A 16,435-nucleotide genomic window follows, 5' to 3' on the forward strand; every position below is an offset into this window, starting at 1 on the left:
CAAAAAGCATTGGCATTGTCTTGCTTAATGTTAATACGTATATATTGTTCAGTGTTCCTTCAAAGAATACTAAAAACACTGAATCAGCGCAGTCATTGCTGCAAACTGTGCCCCCCCCCCAACCATCTGCCTCCCCCAACATGATGCTTAAAGTTGGTTTTATGTAATCCTGCCTTATATGCTCTGCTGGTTGCTGCTTCCTACAGTAATTCCACTCTCACAAATAATCACATTAATGAAAAAACCAACAAACACCTTCAGTCCTCTAGCTGTGACAGTTGATTGGTGCTCACACCCACTTAATAGTTGTATCTCTGGTAGGACAAGAATAGATTGAGCTAGATGGGAGCACAAGACAGGTCTCACACCTGGGTCTTACGCAGGAGTATGGCCCATTTGGCAAGTTGTGGGGGGTAGGTGTGGCAAAAAGATGGACAAGGATATTTCATTGGATGGGCAGTGGAGTATATCTGGGTAGAAATAAAAAGGATTTCCCGGTGCAGTGGTCAGTAGTGGAAGCTGTAGTGAAGGATTGGGTTAAGTTGTTCCAATCTGAGGTAATTTTAGCTAATGAAGGGATGCTTATTTGCAGATGGGCGATGAGAATGCTTGGAGGATTAAGGCCATGTGTGGATGTGGCACAAGGGATCTATTTGTGAAGTATGCCTGGAGGGTAATCACTGTCTGTGAAGGCCTTGGAAAGACTTTCAGAATGCTGGGACTGAACTGTATAGGAGAGACATATGAGTGTGTGGTGGATGGCAGCTACCAGAATGGAGGTACTGTTGATGGTTGCTTTGATGTATATGGGCAGAGAGGTGGATATCAACATCCAGGAAGATGGCATACTGAGCTGGGGAACACCAAGTACAGTGGATATGAAAGAAGGGGTTGAGTCTGTGAGGGAATGACGATAGAGTATCTTGGCCTTGCATCCACATCATGAAGGTATTATCGCTGAACCTGAACCAAAGGGATGTAGGATTTTGGTGACGAGAAATATTTTCCTTAAATGTCCCATAAACAGGTCAGTATATGAGGACATCATGCTGCAGCACATGTCTGTTACAGCAGATTTGTTTGTATGCGTAGTCACCAAATGAGACCAAATTACTCATAAGCACATAGTCTATCAGGTGTATAAGGTTTTAAGTGGAAAGTTTGGAGTTGGCTGGTGTTGAGAGGGATAGTGTGGTCATGTGCATAGGAGTTGTGTATAGTGAGGTGGTCTCAGTGGTGTTGTGCAGGGGTCCGAGTGATATTGGGCTGGGGATAGTTGAGAGTGAGTGAAGGAGTGGTTCGTGTTCTTGGTATGGAAGGTACGCTACTAGCATTAGGTTGGACATTGGACATAGTAGGGAACTATTTGAAAGCTCAGTGCTGTTTCCAGCCTTACATGCCTGTTCACTGATCAACACATCACATATGTGGTTAGTAGTTACCTTTACTCTTTCCATTACTTATAATCCATCCATGACTTTCCAGGAACGCATTATGTTAATGGTTAGAATTGGCTACAAATAGTCACATGGTTGTGTGTTATTAATTTTTTGTTATTTATGCATCTGCTAAATCCTTCAAACATTGTAATTGTCTGTTTCCAGTCTTTGGTATTTACAATGAATAAAACTAATGTAATCTCACTAAATGTCATAGAACTTGAGTTTCATGACATTTGCAGGTCTAAAAGATTCAGTGAATTTTTTGATTTCATAGAGAGACCATAGTAAAATTAAATGAAATATACTATTAAAGATATATAATTCACTTTTTCAAATACCAAATGTATTATGTGACAATAACATGAGAACTATTGAGTATAACATTTCACGTGATACAGGCCAGCAGAAATTCTGATATGGTGTTAGAAATAATATCCAAAGTTTAATATACCTGTATAGAAGGTAAAGGAGTAAAACAAAGCATGATATTTCACAATAAGAGAGCAAGCTGCTAATATTCTGTGCACATTAACTGATTCGCATTTGAAAATTAGTGAAAGATAAATAATGATCCACCAAAACAAACTTAGACAAAAACCCATTGCAAACATTGACTCTGTATCATCAATAGTGACAGTGTATGATGTTTGTGTGTACCTGAAAAGATAATGCCATCATTTTTATGAGTAACATGTGTAATGTTGTTCATTGCTTTGAGACAATGTGTTTAACGTTGATCATTTGAACAGTGAGCTCTGCTCTGAAAAATGGAAGAAGTTGTTGCAAAAATATCTTGACATCTAAATTTTTAAATTGTATCTTGATAGCAGTAGAAGTGTTTCTTACTAATATTTTCAAATATGAACATATGTTTCTCTTCGTATTTTGGTACTAAATATTGAGAAAATTTTCAGGTCACTTCTACAGTCGGGACTGTTATGTGTTCCTTTGCCGTTACTGGGTACCTGGCGAGGTTCCGGATGAAGGAAATGCTGATGATGAAACTGACCAAGGACAGGTTGAAGACGACTTTCAGTGTGTTGTGTATTTCTGGCAAGGACGAGAAGCATCCAACATGGGATGGCTTACTTTTACTTTTAGGTATGTACTGTAAAAGCCAAGGAGACTTTACAAGCAACTGTTGAACATTTTTGAAAGTGTTTCAACTTGTAATAGGTACATGATAGTCACTGACACTTCATACATTGTCTTTTTCATCATCATTTTAGAGTAAATCTGTTGTACTGTATAAGACAAATAACAATATTTTTTGAGTTAATGTAGGCAGTATTTTGCCATCTAATGAGAGAAATTTTTTTACAGTTTGCAGAAAAAATTCAAGTCTTTATTTGGAGAAAAACTGGAAGTTGTGAGAACTCATCAGCAGCAAGAGAATTTGAAATTTATGGCACATTTCAAAAGAAAATTTGTAATCCACCAAGGAAAACGTAAGGAACCACCACCTTCAACAGGACCTCCAGTGGAATTCTATCATCTTCGTTCCAATGGAAGTCCATTATGTACAAGACTGATACAGATAAGGCCTGATCCACTGGCCCTCAACTCTGCATTTTGGTAAGAATGCCAGAAATTGTGTAAACATATTTTAAAAGGAGGATTTGCTACCGTGGTCCTCATATTTGTGATACCATTGTCACATCGAAATCACAATCGTGTGTTCATCTGAAGGCAGGGTCATCAGTGAAGTACAACACCTGGAAATTAAAGCAAGTTTATTACTGACAAAGTATGCATCCAACACAGATTTAACCTCCTGGACGGGGAATGCAATTATTTACACAAACATTGAATATTCCAGATGTATAAACATATTTCAAGAACCTTAAAAAATAAATAAATAAATGTGAAATAACAAAAAATTCCTGGTGGTCAGGTTTGAATTGGCAATATGCAACACTCCACCATAGGACACTAACCACTATGCCACACAGTTCACACCAGAGCTTGTGGCAGTATCTTCTACTGACAATAAATCTAAATTTTCAGAACTTAATAAAGGAAGTAAATTCAATTATGTGGTCTTGTAATTCATTTTAGGAATAGTCCTTGTGCTTCATGAACAAAATGAACATTGTTACTTTTTCGTGTCTGTAACTTAATAGATCATGTGCTCTCCAGAGATCAGCAGTGGTCCATGGTGATGGTTTTCAGCTTTAACCCTAGCAATACCAACACACTTTCCATAACGTGCATTACAGACAGGGAATTGGGGGGATACTTTATGCCTATCCAAAAAATTATTTATAAAACACAAATTTTGTTAATTGTTGTAGGCTTTCACTCACAACATAAATTTTAGAGAGATGCTGATGTCTAAGTAAAGTCCCAATCCTGAAAATATTGAATATGATGGGGGAAAGCAACATGTACTATCTAAGACTTGAATTTTTTGGTTTAGCTAAAAAATTTAAACATTTATGGAATCTGGCAGAAGAATTCATTAAAAACATAGAATATTTTTTCAAAATTTTAAAATATAAAGTAATTGTCCAGATCACAGTATTTTCAAAAGGTGGGCATAAAGTGGCCCTATTCTCACCCCCCCCCCCCGCCCCCCCCCCCCAAAAAAAAAAAAAAAAAAAAAAAAAAACTGTCCCCTGCCCCTGCAAGGCTTAGTTCTTTAGCCACAAGCAGTTAGTGCATGTTGGATTGGATTTTTTAAGTACAATAAGGAAGCTGTCATTTCAGATGCATGAAGTCCTAAAATTATAATTAGTGGCCCACCACTTTGGCATTATTTAGGTGGTAATCCAGTGAGCTGGGCTCTTGTTGTTGGGCATTATCATTTATTAGATGGAACCCACAAAAAAAAGTACATATGGTATTAAAGTTTGTCATCCTTACAGACAACACATTCATTGTCATGTGTATTTCTAACACAATGCCAACTCAGATGTGGGTGCTGACACTGCTGTATTTGTCCCTTTCCACCATATTTTAATTGCAGTACAGGAAAACATCAGACAAGCAGATAGTGTAAATTACTGTCTAGGCTACACTTCGACTCATGTAAACGTTTACTGGATATTTCCACAACAGACAGTAAATGAGACAAAATAGTGTGCACACCAGAAAAATCAAACCTCTTCACTCTTAGTTTATTTGTTTTTCCTTCTTTACCTTGAACTCTTATCTTTCTCCAAACACTTTTTGTCCATCCCTAAAGGTGTCATTGTTCATGGCACGTTAAACCATTGTGTTCCTTCCTTCCTTTTGTGTGTGTGTGTGTGTGTGTGTGTGTGTGTGTGTGTGTGTATTATTGCTGCCTTGTAGTTGCATTAGTGTATTCTTTTAAGTTAACTGCTGACTTATTACAAAATTACTTACTCTCTTCTTGGTGGTTTGTTGTTTTCAGTTATATTTTGAAAGTACCTTTCAACAACGAGGAGTTGACGGGGATAGTTTATGTGTGGTTAGGGTCAAAAGCTGATCCTGATGAGGCAAGACTTGTAGTTGAAATAGCAGAAGAAATGTTTAACAATGTAAGTTTTTGCAATGTTGTCTCTAAGTACTCTCACTACATTTAGTTGATAACATCAAATCATTATGTAATTTGTTCATAATAATCTACACTTCCATATGTAGCTGAATATATCACACACATCTTTTATAAAATCAGTTGTATGCTACTAAATGTGTATGCACATTTTCTTTCAGACACAGACCTTTTCATTCTCCATTGATATTAATCTATATTTCTGAAACATTGTTATTTAATTCATTATTATGATTCAACATGTGTTTCCATTTTGAACTGTCAAGAAGTTCTGTACCTTTGTTATGAGTAGTCTGCCATCTATGCCTGGAAAGTGACAACTACCACTCCAGTATTATGTATGATAAGTTTCCAAAGATTTATGCTTGGAGGCTTAATTTTGAGTTATGTTGTTCAGATTCAAGGTTGGTTAGTTGTTTGTCTGTACCATAAATTGTGAAATCTGAAGTGTCAAACACAGACAGTTCTCATACAAATTTAAAATTTCAAAATAGTCTAAAGACAGATCCATTTAGTTTCACTTAACAATTTCCATTTTATGTTGGTTTGGTTTCTTCAAAACTGTGTTCAGATACAGCATATGACAGTAAAGTAATTTTGCAAAGAATCTAACAGAGCTTTAGTGTCTGAAACTTAAGAACAGTCCCTCACATCTTAGGCAAAAACAGAAGATATGACAAGAAACAGACTGTATAGTCCTACTCTGGCCTATTTACTCCAATGCTCGGTGGCATATCGGGGAACAAGTGCCCTCCTGTGAAATCGATCCGCAACCAGGTTGGAGGTTTGAATTGTGAATTTGTTGTTTCTGTTGCGGCCAAAAATTTTACAGGGTCAGGTTTCTAACCCAAGCCCAACCCTGCTCCTTTCTCATTTGAGCAAGGGACCAGCAATGGCGAAGTTGGACTGTATAGTGGAAGATGGAAATTCAATGTCTAGTACATTGTTTTGTTTTCTGTGCCTTTATTAACCTAGGGCTCTGACTTATGCTCTGCTCTGTTAGTGTAATAATTCCTATTATTTTTTGTTCACTTCTGTTTATTCTTTTGCCATGAACAGAAGGAACATCTAATTCTGGAAGTCTTTGTGATTTTCTTTTAATTTGTGTTTCTTCTGTTATATTTAAACTTACTTTCTTCAAGAAAATAATGTTGCTGCCTTCTGTACCTGGTACTAACATTGCATAGCTTCTCACTTGTCCTCATTTGTACAGTTAACACATTATATGAATCAACAACTACTTGGATTGTTCCTGTAATAGTAGACAGTAGAGTATATTTTTGTTCAGCTTGTGAGTTTTACTTATACTGGTCACAGTGATTCGGGAATGCATATTTAGATAAATACTGTATAAATCTCTGTAAAACGGCTGACAGAGTGTACTTAATATGTTACATATTAGAATTTCTTCGCATTCTAATTGTGTATAGTGTGTGGAAAACATGACAGTCCGATTGCCACTGTGTGTATTATAATTAGTCTAATCTTACAATCACAATCTCTAGAGGAGTGATATGTAGGATGTTGGAGAGTCTGTTGATTATTCATTCCATACTGGTTTTTGAAAGTTTGTAAGTAGGTTGTGAGGAGATGTTTGGCATCTGTCTTCAAGAGTCTACCAATTCAGATTTGTCAACATTAATGGGACACTTTTTCATGAGTCAGACAAATCTGTGACCTTTCATACTGCTCGTCTTTGCATACATTCAATGTTCCCTGTTAATTCTTTTTGGTATGGGTCCCACAAACTTGAGCAGTAGTCTAAGACGAGTCGAGCAGTAGTCTAAGACGAGCCACACAAGTTATTTCTAAGCTGTGTCCTTTGTGGACTGACTGCATTTTCCCAGTATCAAAGTATGCACTTGCTTTGTCTATGATGAGGGTATGGGATCATTCCATTTCATACCTGTACAAATTGTTAACTTTGACATTTTTATTGATTACAGTTGTGATAGACTGATATTGTAGTCATAGGATACTGTGTTATTTTGTTTCGTTTAAGTGCACAATGTACATTTCTGAACATTTACAGTAAGTTTTCAATCTTTGCACAACTTTGAAATCTTATCAAGATCTGACTTGAATATTCGTGCAACTTTTCTTCAGACATAACTGCATCATTTGCAAAGAGTCTGAGGTTACCGATAATATTGTCTGCAAGGTCATTAAGGTACAATGTGTGAGCAATAAGGGTCCCAAGACACTTCCTTGGGTCATGCCTGAAGTTGGTTCTACATCAGTCAGTGATTCTCTAACCAATATGATTGCTGCTTTCTCCCTACCAAGAAATCATCAGTCTAGTTACAAATTTCTCTCAGTACCCTGTACAAATGTATTTCTGGTAATTATTATAGGTGTGATGTTGAGTCAAAGGCTGTTTGGAAGCCAAGAAATACTACAGCTCTCTGAGTGGCTTGATCCAGGCCTTGCAAGATGTCGCAAGAGAACAGTGCACGTTGGGCTGCATACAACCAAAGTTTTTGGAATTCACACTGGTTGGAGTGGAGAGCAGTCGTTCCTTATTAGATATCTCATTGCGTTTTAGCTCAGAAGTGTTCTAAGATTATACAGCAGATGGATATAAGGCTTACTGGATGCTAGTTTTGTGGATCATTTCTGGTACTCTTCTTGTAGGTGAGTGTGAGCCGTGCACTGTTATTTGTTTGAGAGAGATCTACACCGTATTATAGTTGAAGAATGGGCTAACTGGGTCACAAATTCTATATAAAATCTGATAGAGAAGCCACTGAACCTTAGAATTTTGTTCAGTTTTTGCACTTTCTAAATACCACTGACCCTAACAACAATCTCATTCATCTTTGTGTAGGTGCAAGAACTGTGGCAATACCCCTGAATTTTACTTTAGAGGAACAGTGAAAACAGTTCATCATTCCTGATTTTGCTGTACTACCCTCAATTTAAGTTTCTGTGGTATCTGTGAGAACCCATACATGAACTTTGATGCCAGTAACAGCCTTGAAATGTAATCAGAGTTTCTGTAGGTCTCGTGAGAGATATCGCGATAAGAATCTGCTATGATGATCATTCGAGGCTTCGTGCATTGCCCTCTTGACAGTGAGATGAATTCATTCAGTGTTCGTTTAACTATAGCCCTCTGCTTTATTTTATACCTATTATGCAGTAGTCTGTTTCTTTAGAAATTAACTATTTTTACAAAATTATGAGAAAGTATGTATTATGTAAAGCTAAGCCTTTAGGTTTCATATGTAACAGGGATACACTTAGAGGTACACTGTAATTTACTGGTGCAGAGGCTTTAAGTTTCCTTTCTATGCCACCAAAGATACAGAGGAAAGTGTTTGTGTTACTGGTGCAGCTCAGAAATATGTGACACAACTAATTTATGTTCTGTTTGTATGCATTAAGATTTTTTCAAATGGCTAACATAGCATTCACCTATTTGGCATGAGTTTGGTGGGCATATTGGTGAGTGTCTGAGGAACATACTGCTTTTCCCTGAGAAGAACACTTTATAGCTTTGAAGTGGTTTTAGGAGATGTTGGCTGGGTTTCAGTGTGATTTGAAATAAATCCTAGTTAGCTTTAATAACAGAGCTTGGATGACCACAGCACCTGGATGATGTGTGTATAAAAAGGGAAGAATCATCAATAGCACAAACATATAACATACAAGAGAAAGAACTGTTTAATATTTTGAGGTCCATATGTCTCCCAGCACTGCTTCTTACCAACACTGTTAGTTCTCCACCATGATAATCAACTATTTCGTACACAAATGTGAGACTGGAGCTTAAAAAGCAACGGTCTGTGTCTGTTGTTCCTGCACTGAGATTTAAATATGTTCTGTTACTTTGTGTGTGTGTCCTGTGTTGTGAAATTAAGCATTTCCTTCTCTCCCACGAATTTTGTTGCTTCAAACAGTGTCCCACTACCTTCTATCCTATCAGCAGTTTGCCATTCTTATAAATCACATTGTTGAGACATTGCACCACCTTTCTTGATCAAAATGAAAACTTTACTTTGTTTATCATAAGAATGAACCTGATGTAAACATTACGCCATGTATTCTTCCATGTTTGTTTGAATCTCATTTGATTCCCCCCCACTTGGGGCAGAAGCCAAGCCGTGACCATTTCTGTCAAGTACGATCACAATGATACATTTTATGCTGTGTTACACACACATAGATTGAGCGATAATGTGGGACAACAGCTTAACCGGTGCATTAAACTTGGTCAGCACTGGCCAGCCAGCTGGCCCAACTAACCTGCAATGATGTGAGCAGTTGCATTTCAGACGCAAAAAGAGAATGAAATAATATTCGGCAAAACTCCAGCACTACCGCATGCTTCTTAGGTAACCAGACAGAAAGCATAAAATACTCTTGTTCTCACCTAACATAGTATTCTAATTACAAACGAGTGATGAAAATTCCTAACTTAAACATAGGGTAATTTTTCCGAGTGATGCAAAAGCATACCGCAGGGATTTCATCTTACTGTTGAATGCTGAAGCCAATTACAGTGTATCCTCTGGTAATCTCTTAGCTCGTTCCTTATCCAAATCTGAGAAATACATTTCAGTTCTGGAACTATCATCTGCTAATTGACAATGAGTCGATCACCAACAGAATCCATAAAGTCAACCGGGCACCGCATTTTCTCATCTTCTTCTATGACATGCCATTCTTATCCCACCAGCGTTCGGCAGTGACACGTAAAAATGCTGCGTGTATTAGTTCCGGTACATCTGAAAGCTTAATAATTTTGGTATTTCTTAGGCCAAATCCCTTAACTCTGCTTCAGATCAGTTCTGTTGGGTTCATATTTTAATGGTACAGTTGCAAATGTAGATATGCAGCATTTTTATGGTGTGCTCGATGCTGTGAAAATGATTGTTTTTCATGTTTTTACACCACTTATCTACATCTGTGGTATAAAAAATGGATGTAGTCCAAATAAAGAGTATTTGGTTCTTCATTTTTAAATACGGACATTGAATCTATACTCCATTCATCATAAGAATGAACCTGATGTAAACAAACACAAAACATTTTTCAAAAAAAATGAAATTGTGTTTACTTGATTTAAGCAACCTTTATTTACAGTCTTTCATAAAATATCAATAACCAAGAATTTATATTTAAAATGAAAACAGGAATTTCGTGTGTAACTAGAAACAAGAAGACATGCATTAGTGATAACAAGTGATGATGAATTTTACAATTAAGAGACACACATATTTCAAATTGAACAAGAAGGGGGGAGGGGGGGGGGGGGGGGGGGGGAAGACTGAAGTCAGACTTGAACCAGCAAACTTTGATCTACAGTATATCATCAATGTACTATGCTTCTGATTCCACTATACTTTAACCGCGTTCCACACACGTTTCACTACAGAACAGGAAGCAGTCTCAGACCATTTTCATACAGCGTATTAACAGTGTGACAATCAGGGCACAACAGTGCAAAGACTAGGACTGTACACGACTTTTGAAATAAAAACTACATAGCTAAAGCATTATTCAGAAAAAAGATTGATGGCTGTTAATAAATTTGAATACCTTAAAGTTTCATTTAACATAACTCAGTAAAACTATATCTAATACATACTTCCAAGACCATACCGACACCTGTGGACATGGGGTACGGCTTCTGACCAATCATCGCATTTGTGTTTGTTTACATCAGGTTTATTCTTATGAGGAATGCAGTATAGATTCAATGTCAGTATTTGAACCATGTGTCCATTAATGTCAATCAGTTCTTTGATGTTGTTAAATAGAATAAAGGATGCCACTAATATAGTAAAACTGTGTAGCCTTACTGTGTTCACCTTAAATATAACTACATGAATCATGATATATTGACTGAGTGACTTACCAGTATAAAGAGTGAAAGTGTCTCAAATACTCATTGCCCATTTTATCTCTATTCTGTGCCTGTTGATACTTTTAGTCTCAGACCTGATTGAATGTAACATTACATCTTGCGGATGTTTATTGATATTGTGTATACTGTCACACTGACATAAAATAAGAGTTTAATAATCATTGAATGTTGTGCATCTACAAGATAAAGATTCTCAAAGAAATTATTTTTTTGTGTTTCAGCCATGGATAGGATTCCAAACATTAAATGAAGGTGAAGAACCTGACAATTTCTTTTGGGTTGCTCTGGGTGGTCGTAAACCGTATGATACGGATGCCGATTTTATGAATTACACACGCCTTTTCCGCTGTTCAAATGAGAAAGGATACTTCACAGTATCTGAAAAATGTTCAGATTTCTGTCAGGTGAATATTACATTTAGTTTATAAATAAAACTAATTTTTGTATGACATTGGATAAATTATTTGTTTTTACCATACACAACAGGATGACTTAGCAGATGATGATATAATGATTTTGGATAACGGAGAGCAGGTGTTCCTCTGGCTTGGACCAAAATGTAGTGAAGTGGAAGTGAAACTGGCATTCAAGTCGGCACAGGTGAGACCACTGAACACTCCCATACTAACTTTTATTAAATATAGTGATTAAACACATTAATGCATAATTCTGTAGTATGTATATTTAAGTGACATATGACATTATATCTTTTTGGTTTTAGGTGTACATACAGCATTTAAGAGTCAAGCAACCAGAAAGACCTCGTAAGCTTTTCCTTACAGCGAAAAATAGAGAGTCTCGCAAATTCACAAAGTGCTTCCATGGTTGGGGCCCACACAAAAGGCCTCCAGAATAAAATATTTATCTGTGCATTTTTACTATCTGTCATGCAGGAAACAGCCACTGAGCTACATCTTTTGTGCAAGTTGTCCATTTAAATGTCCCACTGGTCCTGTTTTCTGGTTACAGTGTTTCATGAACAGTCAGTACTGCACAGATTTTTTATATTTATTATTATTTATTACTTTTTTAATTTAAAGACAGAAGTACATTGCTGTACAATATTTTCTGATAATGTACATATATTTATGTGTTATTCTGTTAAACTGTACTTTTTGCATGCACAAAATATTTTTAATGGATTGTAAAGACTTTTTGAGTAAAATATAGATGTTTATTACATGTTGACATGAGTTGTTTTCAGCAATATTCTATCAACAGAACTCCACATGAAAAGGATGTATGAGCTCTAATAAACCTTAAGAATTATGACACACACACACACATACATACATACAGAGAGAGAGAGAGAGAGAGAGAGAGAGAGAGAGAGAGAGAGAGAGCCCACGCATTAGTGCAAAACATGTGTAACATTGAGAGGCAAATAAATATTAAATTTTTGAAGCTTGTATTCAGTTTCTTAATGGTGACATGGAAATAAATGGCAATAAGGGCGTGGGAAAAGCTCAGTCCCTCAGAACACAGTGCTGGAATGGAGAAAATAAGTTCTGTTGTTTCATCATCTATAGCTTAAAGATACTTGAATATATTCCACACATTTTAGCGACATATTTGAAAACACACACACAAAAACACATTAGGTAAGTCACTTAATACAAATCGTATTATTACCAATTTCAACTTAACACCAAGTTAGCAGCAGATGATTTGAATACATTACACAGTAACTAGTCAACGGAAGAGGCCTGATGAGACATTCACAGTGTAAACTTATTTGCACTCAAAGCCCTTTCTTTATTTCCTTTTAGTTAGTGCAACAATTTCTCAGTGACTAATCTCAACAAAAACTTTGACAAAATTAGGAAAATTTTGTCAAAAAAGTTATAAGAACATCAACTATAGTGTACCATTGTTAAAGATTCCCTTTTCCATGATAGTTGTTGGAGAGCCTTCTGAATGAACTTGTCCAGCTACTGGGTCACAGTTGGAATGCATACTTGTTTCAGTACCAACTATTAACAGGGTGTATACGACTTGGGACAATCGGGAGATCCGGGAAAAACCCGGGAATTTCTCCATCCGGGAGAAAACTGGGAAAAACCCAGGAATTGTTTAGAATTCCAGGAATTCTTCATTGTTTCAGTTTTCAGTAAAATTTTTGTGATTTTGACTTGTAAGAGTCAATATTCTATCAAAGCATATTATTGTATCCCGCTAATGTAGAATGTTTGAATGTTACTGCAGCAACAAAACATGAACGAAGGGAGGGGGGGGGATAAAACTTAAGTTACAAATAAAATGCACCGTATACAACAAAAAAACAGTGCTCATAAAAGCGTCTGCCAACAGTAAAGTGTGTCAAAAGGCTTTAGGAGCACTGTGCAATGCTTTATAACAACAAATTGCCTCCGATGAGCGTGACGTGACAACTGTTTAAATTAGATTCATTTGAGCAGTTGCGGGCAGGCTCCTGCAGATGCACAGTTGAGTCACATGTCAGTAGTACCTTGTCCCGCTTCTGGTTACGGAAGTGTGGCTGGGCGGCACTACTTAATATTGTCCCGGTTCGGAAATATCGTAGATCCGGGGCTGATGCACAGAGCAGTCCGAGTTGTTGTGGGGAGGTGGGTCGTCTCCACGTGACCTGTGTTTGCGATCAGTTATTTTGTTGTTTCCTCTTTGTTTATTGCTCTCACGTTAAATGATAACAAAACAGATATTTGTGGCCAGTAACTATCAAATGAATTAAAATACGTTTGCATGATTACGACAGGCTAAAATATGTTAATAGTTTCAGATTTTATTTCCACCTTTGACAGTCGAGTATTAATCGCCTTACAGAACAATGAAGTTGTTTTTGCTGGTTTGCTAAAGAGATTTGGCTTTTATTAATCCTTTCTACTAAAGCAGTCAATTTATTTGAAATGAAGTGTTTAATTTCACACTATTGGCTAGTTTCAACTGTTCACTGCCGTTCAGGTGAACATATGGCATCATACAGTAATAAAGAACCAAACAAGAGTTAGTACTCCAAGAAAATTTACATACGGATGTGCATTTTAAGACGAATTATGCGTTTTAGTATGGTTCACGAAATCCCGACACTCTTGAAGTATCCTTTGATGTCTTGTTTCTTTTATGACATAATGTAAGATCTTTTAATGTTTTACACGTTCGAACATACGGACTTCCTGCATCACCGTAGCTGCGCAAGTGCGGTGACACCAGTTATATGGCACGCTCTTGCAACTTCTGAAATGAACCTATTTCTAACAGGTCGCGGGAAAATATTGCGAATGGTGGTTTGAAAAGCGTTACATTCAAAGCAGATTTCCTTTTTCGCAAGATGAATTATATTGAGAATGTACCATGAATTTCCTAAATCACAAAGCGTTAAACTCTAATTTAAAAATCAATTCTTTGAGGACGACCATTTAGAAGTATTTCGACCCCAGAAGATGAGACATTTGCATTGTTATTAAAAATTTTACTGGCACATTTGTGTGTGTATCAGATAAAGTGAACACACGCAAAAAAGGTAAACATTATATGTGGAATTTATTAATCTTAGAGACCAATATTATATGTGAATGCTATGTATATTAATTTAAGCCATTAACTTTTCTTATTTGTGTATTCGCGCTACTTAAGAGTGATCTTGCTATTGGCTGACTACATCACGTGTCCTATTGCTGTCATCAGCTGGCGAGATCACATGAATGAGCTTTGACACTTACAAAAGCGCATCGCAATTTCAATGCTTCGGAAATGACATGCATTATTTGGTGGAATTCAAATGTATACCTTTGTAATATGAAAATATCCAGTGTACATGTTGCTGCACATCAAAGGTCTTTCAAAACGTGTTTTTATTTTTAACCGGGAAATCCTGGAAAAATCTGGGAATTTTTTTTCCTTGTCAACGTATACACCCTGACTAATATACAGATACAATCCACTCCATCATATTCTTTACATTGCAGCTAATACATGACTAGTGGTGGAGATTTATGTTGCACATTTCTGTCCATTGCATTTACTATCTTATGATCAAGTGACCTGTGTCAGATCTTTGATTAAGATTAACAAAATTTTAAATAATAGAAAGTAAACAAATTAGTTTATTCACTAACACGAGTTTGAATAAAATCATTGATTAGTTATATAATAATGTGACTTATATACTGATAGGGCCCATATCTCCTTTTTTTAAATAGCTTGTGTTGTAGGTCTGCTTTCTCAGCAACACCGGTTTTTACTAAGCACAACTTATTTACAATTAAATCACAAAAAGTTAAGTCCCTGACTCTCTCTGAAATACACAAAAGAATCCTGCAGGTGGATACCTCATTTTTGATACAATACTTTGAGTGTTTTTTGAATAACTCCACCATCAGTGATGAACACTGTAGGTTTAACTAAAAAATGCTTGGATACAAACCATTTGGCATTGGTTTGTTCACTACAGTCCCAATGGCCAGGGCCATTGTCAATAGGTGCACTGTGAAACTTGGTGTAAACATCAACTGGTTGAGAGGTAAGACCACAGAAACCCCTTAAGTGTGTCGCGGTGTTTTTGCCTGTGACCTGTCGCTAGCAGATGTGGCCTTCCAAGTTGCACCTTGTGTCCTCTCCTGATGGTTGCGTAATTATATTGAAGCATCTGTCAATACGTCTTGTGGGATTACAAGAGCCTGTATAATGTACAGTTGATATCATTTGTAGCGACCTCACTTTTATTGACATATCGACTGTAACAGCGAAATCTAATGGTCTCCTGTAAATCCTATGTTCTGTGCCAGCTGCTGTAAAAGAGCACATGAACACTCTAACTTTTGACGCCTTGTGGATTTATTGGTTATTTTTCTTGGAATTCTGTTAAACATAATGTAGATGCAGTAATCTGAAATACATGGCACTAAATCAACCACTATGCGCTACATATTGCTTCACTAGACTCGGTGAAACTTGCCATCAGGGTCGTGAGCCCACCTTTACTTGTGCACGTTTTAAGGAGCTAGTGCGCATGTGCAGCTGACATGACGTAATTGCCTTACTGGCCAAATACATACGGATTTGGTAAACAATGTGCACAGTTCAGGGTGTGCACTCCTAGCCCTTACCAGTCAACTATTGGTTCACATCAGTGCCCCCAGGTGGTAGCACACTGCAGCAAACTTTTATCCATGTTCGCCATAAATTCCACTATGTGCTAGCACACTCCACAGATAAAAGAATTCACACACTGTATACTAAAATTAGATCAGACATCAGCATATGTTATAGTTATACTGAGAGAAAACCTATTTTGTAGCATTCTGAATTAGATAAGGTACATAAAGTATTGGATTTTATCATAGAGTAATGCATTTGAGTTGCTGAGAACCTTAAACTGCATCACCAATGATTGTGAGACTGTAGCATTTATTCATGCTTCTGACACCTGTTGATCTTATGGTTTATCTGTACTGTAGGCCCACATTGTACAATATATTTGAACATTCAGTAATTCACTAAAAACTGTTTCGCCTCATTTGTATTCTTGTCAAATGATCTTGTTGTGTTGTTAGACAGTGCTACTTGAATTTAATCATTTCAGCAAACAGCAGTTTGAGTTTGGAGTTTGTTGTCTATTGAGCAGGA

The 16,435-nt window shown here is 36.8% G+C and overlaps 1 protein-coding gene across 1 annotated transcript in view; it reads left to right on the forward strand.

The window, feature by feature from the left end:
• LOC126318536 (protein flightless-1) overlaps positions 1-12,019 on the forward strand; it is a 155,812-nt gene extending 143,793 nt beyond the window's left edge. Inside the window, exons 18-23 of the mRNA XM_049993407.1 lie at positions 2,357-2,543; positions 2,766-3,017; positions 4,819-4,945; positions 11,053-11,235; positions 11,318-11,431; positions 11,553-12,019. Of these exons, the coding sequence (XP_049849364.1) occupies positions 2,357-2,543; positions 2,766-3,017; positions 4,819-4,945; positions 11,053-11,235; positions 11,318-11,431; positions 11,553-11,687 (998 nt within the window). The 3' untranslated portion in view covers positions 11,688-12,019. The remainder of the gene's footprint in view (positions 1-2,356; positions 2,544-2,765; positions 3,018-4,818; positions 4,946-11,052; positions 11,236-11,317; positions 11,432-11,552) is intronic.
• Positions 12,020-16,435: the final 4,416 nt, after the last annotated feature.

The sequence above is a fragment of the Schistocerca gregaria genome, chromosome 1 (genome assembly GCF_023897955.1).
Source record: "Schistocerca gregaria isolate iqSchGreg1 chromosome 1, iqSchGreg1.2, whole genome shotgun sequence".
NCBI lineage: Eukaryota > Metazoa > Arthropoda > Insecta > Orthoptera > Acrididae > Schistocerca > Schistocerca gregaria.